We start from the raw sequence: 6,481 nt of genomic DNA, 5'->3' as shown, positions 1-6,481 counted from the left end.
TCCCAGTGGTGGGAATCAGCCCATTTTGGGCTGAGCTCCCCACCAGGACTGTCATATCTTCACTTTGGGGAATGCCATCAAGGTTTGGTGCTGTAGGAAAACAGGGTGTTTGGCAAGCTCCTGCCTTGGGAAGAAGCCTGCTGCCTGCACCGTGCTGGGCAGCACCTCCTCCAGGACAGGCTTGGGGCTTCTAAGGTCACTGGCAAGCGCAGAGGAGCAGAGAACAGCCCTTGCAGCAGGAAAGCCCGTTCAGGGTTGAAACACACAGAGCAGGAGCTCTGCTAGTGAGAGGCAAAGAGGTACCTCCAGCCCCAACGCCCTTCTGCCCGATTCTGGCACTGCTGCCTGCAAATGAGCCTCCAAAGCACCTCCTGAGCAGAGGCCAGGGCACCTTCCAGATCCAAACCCTCCACAGCTGCTGTTTTACAGCAAGTCTAACATTTCCCCTTGCCTCAATGCTCAGCAGAAAGTGAGAGCAAGAGGTGGCTCAGGCACCTGATCTCCTCCTGCCACCTCCTCCCCCTTGCATTTGCACCACCCCAAGCACAGCAGAGACCCCAAACCACCCTGCTCCCCCCAAACCCAGGGGCTGCTAAAAATGCCCCTCTTATAAACCCCCCATCCCATCCCTTCCAGTCCTGCTCCACTTGCAGCCCCTGGGCTGCCTTTGATTGCTTAGCCCCTTAACCCTTTCCTCGCTGGTCAAGGGGACAACCCTGCACACCGCTTGAGCAACTGATGTCCCAGGGAATGCCACGGCGTTACAGGTCTCTCATTTCAATCTGTAAACGCCATGGCTTGGGAGCGCTCCTTGCTCCCGTGGTGGCCCCAGCGCTGTCCTTGCCACAGCAAAAAATGGACCCTGGTTAATGAACAGCCTGGCAGGAACAAGTTGCACCATGGCCAGCTGCCCCAAGGAGAGCCAGCACTGCCCTGGAGCAGCACCCAGCCACATCCTGGCAACACCAGTAGGTGATTGCCATTTGCAGCCTCCAGCCCTGGGAATGGTCCGCAGTTGGCTGTGGGTCTGCACCCTGTGGCCAGTGGGATTCAGGGAGCACTGCCTTTCACCTGTTAACCAGTGCTGGGAAGTGCTGGGTTGGTGCCGTGCCTCAGTTTCCCCATCTGGTAAACGATGCTCACCTCCCTGTAAGGTTCTTTGTGGTTCTTGGGCAGCCCAAATGCTGAGCAAAAACAATGCTCCACCTTTTCTCTCCCCTCTTGACACACAGACACACACAAAAGCACTCTTGGCTTCATCCAAGTGAGGAAGTAAGAGATGGAACCTACCCAGGAGGGATCACGGGGGAGATGGGGGTGCTGATCTCTGTCTAAGCACCCTTCCTACCCCCACGTCACTTTCCCCGTGTCCTTCCCTTCCCAAACTGCCCGAAGGCCGGGAGTGCTGCGAGATGCCAGAAAGTCCTTTGGGTGATTAGCAAAACGACCCTCTTTGCTGTCATAGGGGCAACAATTCTCTTTACTGCTCACAGGGAAGATATATACAGGGGAGGAGGTTTGTTCTAACATTAAAATGCATGGTGTAGAACGTAAAAAGGAGGGTGAAACAGGGAGAAGAGAGCAGGTTTTCCATCAGCAGCTCCCCCGAGAGTGGCTGGGGGTGTGGGGAGGTCCTGGGCACCCAGCAGGGACCCCTCCACATCTGGAGCAGGTCAGCACCCCCCTGGGACTGGGGACGTCAGCCTTGCCAACCAGGTGGGGTGACCGCCAGGCAGGAGAGGTCGCACCTCCACACCTCTCCTGGGGACCGATGCCGGCGTGGACACCAGCCCCCGAGGCCGAAGAGCACGTCCCGCAGGTGGGAAGGGAAAAGATCAGGAGGTGGTGGTGCCGTGGAGAGGTCGGGGAGCCACTGCACACCAGGGATGCCAGCGCAGAGGGTCCCTGCAAAAATGCCCATCGCAACAGCGGGAAGCAAAGTGAGAAGAAGAAGGAGGTCGACCGGCCGGAGCGCCTGCTACATGGCGGTGGTGATCACCCTCTCCTCGGGCTCCAGGGTGTTCTCATAGGCGTGCTGGCTCTCTTTGGACCTGCGTCAGGAGGGAGAAGCACAGCGGTGAGCTCGGCCACAGTAAGACCAGCCACCCCAAAGCCACCACTGGGGCCCTGACCTTTGCTGGTGCTGGCTGTGGGTTGAGTGAGGGGTGAGGTGGGGAGGGCAGGAGGGGTCCCTCTGCCAGGGGGAGAGCCAAGCGCGGGGTGGGAATTGCTCTGATTTCTAGCGAGGGCTGTTTTGACAGTCGGCATCTGCGTGGTGACCTATGGCCACTTCGGGTGGTTTCCTCTGTTTGAAAGGTGTGATGTAGTGTAAGAAAAATGTGGTGTAGCAGGTTGCAAGGTGGTGGACGGACCATGGGGCTCAACTGCAGGGATGGGGAGAGACTGGGGAGGAGGGGATACTCCCTCATTGCCTTGTCCTTAGCCCTGTGGAGAATAAAAGCCCCCACACCAGATGCATGGGACATGTGAGACCCCGAGTAGGAGAAACCATGGCTCTGCACGTCTGAGCTGTCCCCAGGGGAACGGAACAGAGCCTGGGAGCCATGGGAAGGTGGTCTGAGCAAGTCCTTCACCTGAAGTCAGCTGCAGCAGTTAGGTATCTCCCTTCATGGCCGTTGGACATGACAGCCTCCTGCTTGTCCTCGACGCTCACCGCTGTCTCGACATTTTCCCTGGAAGGGGGAGAAGGGACGAGCTGAGACAGAGCAATGGAGGGGTCATGCCGGGGAGTAGCTCGCAATGGTGATGGCAGAGAGGAAGGGACTGCTCCGACACTACAGAGGCAATAAGGGACCTGGCTGTGTGATCCTGGCCTTGGGCAGCCAGCTCAGCCTCCTTCCCAGCAGGACATGAGCGAGGGGAGACACCCTTGTGGCAGGTTTGCAGGGACCATGCTTGGACACCCAGTGCCAGCCCCTGTCTCTGGAGCTGGTGCTCCCAGTGACCGGCTGGCAGTCAGCAAGACTCATTTGTCAATACATGGGATTGTTTTCTCCTGTTAACTGGTTTTTCCAGTCTCCTCCTAGGTAGTCTGTTGCAAAATAGTCCCCTATGGGTCCCAACTGACACCAAGAGAAATGTCGTGGAGGCTCTGCCAGTGCCGCAGTGCTGGGGCAGGACGGGCACTCGTGTGCACGTCCATGCGTGCAAAGTCGAGCTGCTTTCTCTCAGATGCAAGTCTGGATCACTCGCAGAAGGAACTACGGGGCAGGGACCAGGTGTTTGACCTAGCTGGAGCCTAAAAGCAGGGCTCTGGAGCAAGCCCATGACCCAAATGGCGCCGGGGGGGGTTTAGCTGCGGAGGGTGGGTGCAGGTCCACCCTTCATGCACATCCCTGCCTCCTCCAGCGCTCACCCAAGGGCAATTTCAGAGGTTTTTCCGAGGAACAGACTGGCATAAATAGGCAACGGTTTGAGCTGATAGCTGCTGTCACAGTGACAGCGCAGAGCTGGCAGTGCGCCAGGCTGCCGAGCCTCGCTGCCCGCTCTTCTGAAGAGAGGCCAGATTAATTAAAACAAGCCGCCATCCTCCGCCTCAAGCCCTTCTCAACATCCTCTGCCTCTGGGCTGGGAAGAGGCAGCCGGGCACGGGCAGAGACGGAAAACACCATCCCTGCCTCCCATTCCATGGGCTGGGGGCTCCTCCAGCTTGAGGACAAAGGTTTGTCTTTGGGAAACAAAGACTACAGTTGCAAATCAGGCCATATAAATACATATATGTATACACATTGCACTATGCATTGGCCCTGAATGCATCCCAAAGGGCACCCTTTAAATGCATCTGGGGCAGAAGCCGACCTGTTGAACTTTGGGGTACACCCCAAATCGCCACCTCCTCAGCCTGAAGAGGCTGCAGGGATGTGCGGATACAAAAAGACTCCAGCAACTTTGGGTGCAAAGCACCAGTGCAGAGGAACTGGGAACTGGGCTATAGGGCGCCTTTGCTTTTCATCCCCTGTTAACTTTGAGCTCAGGTTCAAGATCATATTGCTGCAGCTTAGCCAGTTAGCCTGAGCAGGAGCAACAGCCTGTGGCTTTGCTCAGCCAGCAGCGGGCAAGAGGTAACTGGTCCCACAGAGCTTTTTTCTGATGGTTAAGGCCACCTTGGTCGCCTGTGCCATGGGCTCCGGGCAGAGAGTGCTGCCACGGCTCAGCTACCTTCTCTTCTCCCAGCTCTTCCCGGAGCCTTCTGCTGACTTGGCTCAGTCTGCTTTGCAAATTAAGCTGTTTGGGGCTTGTTTTCCCATAGATACAATGCACCCGGGAACTGCACCCCCAAATCTGTAGGAAACTAGGCTGAGGTCAGTCCCTTTGAGACAAGTGCCCACGTAAACCAGCCATGATGCTGCAGCTCTCCCATCCCCAGCACAGCTCTTCCTCACGGCAGCATCTGAGTGCTCTGCCTGGGGGTGCCCCTGTGCTGGGAGCAGCAGGGATGGACGGTGCACGCTCGCATCTGGCAATAAGTAACAGGGAGCGGAGACCAGGACAGGGAGTCTTTGCTCTCCCCGCCTGGCTCCTGGAGTAGTGATCACGGTGTTCCCAGCCCTGGCACGGGGACAGAGGCGGCTTGAAATGACCCATGCAGAGACAGCTAAGCCCAACCCAAAGCACCCCCCAGGGCTCCCACACTTACACTTTCTCCTTACACCAGAACCTATTGACCACGAAAGCGATGGCCACCAGGACTAGAAACACAACCACTGCGATGACACCCTGCGACCATGGCTGGAGACTGCCCCGGGCTGCAGAAAAAAAGAGGGCGCATGTTAGAAATACATCTTCAGGCTTTATCTGCTTCGCCAAGCTTCTCCCATCCAGCTTCAGCAATGTCCAGCCAAAAGCTCCATCCTGCAAAGTCGAGCAAAGCATGTTGCTGTTAATCCAGGCTGGCTTACCTGGGCAATAGCAATGAAATAAAGTGCAAAGAACAGCAGTTTTGCTGGCATTTGCATGTGGAGCATGGTGCCTTGCAGCTTCGGGACCCCATATATATATATATATATATATATATGTACATAGTGGGGCACAGATGACTCTGGGGTGGGGGGACAAAGGGCTGGGGGACATGGAGGGAGGATGTTTGCCCAAAGTGGCAGGGGAAAGAAGGTGGAGGGGCTTCAGCAAACTGTTTATTCTCCATCCCCAGATGCCACAGACATTGTTCCCACATTATATTCCAAATACTGCTCAGTAAAATAAGGATCCCACAACAGGGACAGTGTCATTCTCACAGCAAACAGTTGCTGGCATGGATTTCAGTAAAATCTACTGTTCAACAATTTTCCAGAGCAGCAAGCTGATTTATGATGGGAAATTGAAGGCCGAAGTGTTCAGAGGAACAGCCTCCAGTGAAAGGCCAGGCAGGGCTGGCGGGAGGTGGTGGTGGGTGATTGGGAGCTCACCACGGCATCCCTGGCTCCCCCAGGGTGGGATGGATGGCTTCATACATTCATTTTTCTCTAGCTGGGCTCAAGTGGTGATGCAGCCACGGGCGGTAAGGCTGTGAGACATATTCCTGGATGCGGGAGGATCTCAAGGGCACGGTGATGAGAAGAGGAAACCTTGTCCCAGTCCTTGCTGGGGCGGCTGTTCCTCACCTCCCAATGGCTTTTGGGCAACAGAGCACTCAGATGTATTCAACCCCATCCTTAAGTGTTGTCCTGAATATCAGCATTCACATCAGCACCGAAAGGAGACCTTGTCCATGCGGACACATCCCTTCAGGATTTAATTACTACTTTATTCAGGCACGGCTTTTCCTCTTTTCTGCTCATCGAAACACCAACCCTTGCATGTAGGCGAGGTCCCTCTGCGTGGGCAGATGGGGCAGGTGGACGATGATCCTCGCCAGCCCCAGCATCAACCTCGGACCCAGTCCCTGCCACCGGCACCCACAAAGCAGAGCTGCCCCAGGATGAGTGCATTGGTACTTCATTCTGAATGGGGAGCTTTATGCTAGCTGAACACTTCTTCTGTCTCATGGGAGACAAATCTCTGCTATAAACAGCAAATAATCTTTACTAGCGGCAATAAAGGTGAGCTGTACGTTCCACATGTGCGAACTCCTCATCCACAGCCAGCTCCATGCCGGCTCCGCTGCTGCTGACAGTCCTCATCTCCTTCCTCTGGTTTTGGGGAGGGGGACTGTCCTTTGTTAAGGCTTCCAGCTCCTTGAATCCTTACTGCAAGAGGCTTTTATTTTTTTTTTTTAAAAAAACGCCAAACCAAAACAAAGCTCTTTTTTCCTCTTGGAAGTGAAATCAGCCTGGCCGACTGATTCACTGTCTGTGCCAGTCCGGAAAGTGGTGGCACCCCCGGGCGAGCAGCCGGGAGAGCAGCCCTGAACAACGGCCTTCAGCCCCCCCCACCTCCCCGCAGAGACACTTGCCATGTTTATTGCAAGGTCCCAGGGCCAATACTCAAGCGGGAGGAATTCAGGCAGAAATTCCCTCTTGTA

General features: G+C 55.7%; 1 protein-coding gene across 1 annotated transcript; it reads right to left on the bottom strand.

Annotated features, from left to right (window-relative positions):
* Positions 1-1,071: 1,071 nt before the first annotated feature.
* PDZK1IP1 (PDZK1 interacting protein 1) lies at positions 1,072-6,110 on the bottom strand. The gene is made up of 4 exons (XM_010582711.1): positions 6,071-6,110; positions 4,658-4,919; positions 2,595-2,693; positions 1,072-2,051 (listed from the first exon to the last, which is right to left on the bottom strand). The coding sequence occupies exons 1-4, from the start codon at positions 6,108-6,110 to the stop codon at positions 1,979-1,981; spliced, it is 474 nt and encodes a 157-aa protein (XP_010581013.1). The 3' UTR covers positions 1,072-1,978.
* Positions 6,111-6,481: the final 371 nt, after the last annotated feature.

The sequence above is a fragment of the Haliaeetus leucocephalus genome, unplaced genomic scaffold, assembly GCF_000737465.1.
Source record: "Haliaeetus leucocephalus isolate CR32 unplaced genomic scaffold, Haliaeetus_leucocephalus-4.0 Scaffold848, whole genome shotgun sequence".
In the NCBI taxonomy this organism is placed as follows: domain Eukaryota; kingdom Metazoa; phylum Chordata; class Aves; order Accipitriformes; family Accipitridae; genus Haliaeetus; species Haliaeetus leucocephalus.
Note: the sequence above shows the minus strand (reverse complement) of the source record. Positions and strands in the feature narration are given on the sequence as shown.

Bases quoted from the DNA above. Each gene is read 5' to 3' on its own strand.
- PDZK1IP1 (XM_010582711.1), bottom strand. From the start codon at position 6,110: ATGGAGCTGGCTGTGGATGAGGAGTTCGCACATGTGGAAC. The intron at 4,920-6,070 runs GTACAGCTCACC...GCTATTGCCCAG, and splicing joins GGAGTTCGCACATGTGGAAC to GTAAGCCAGCCTGGATTAAC. The intron at 2,052-2,594 runs GTGAAGGACTTG...CTCCTGACGCAG, and splicing joins ACTGCTGCAGCTGACTTCAG to GTCCAAAGAGAGCCAGCACG.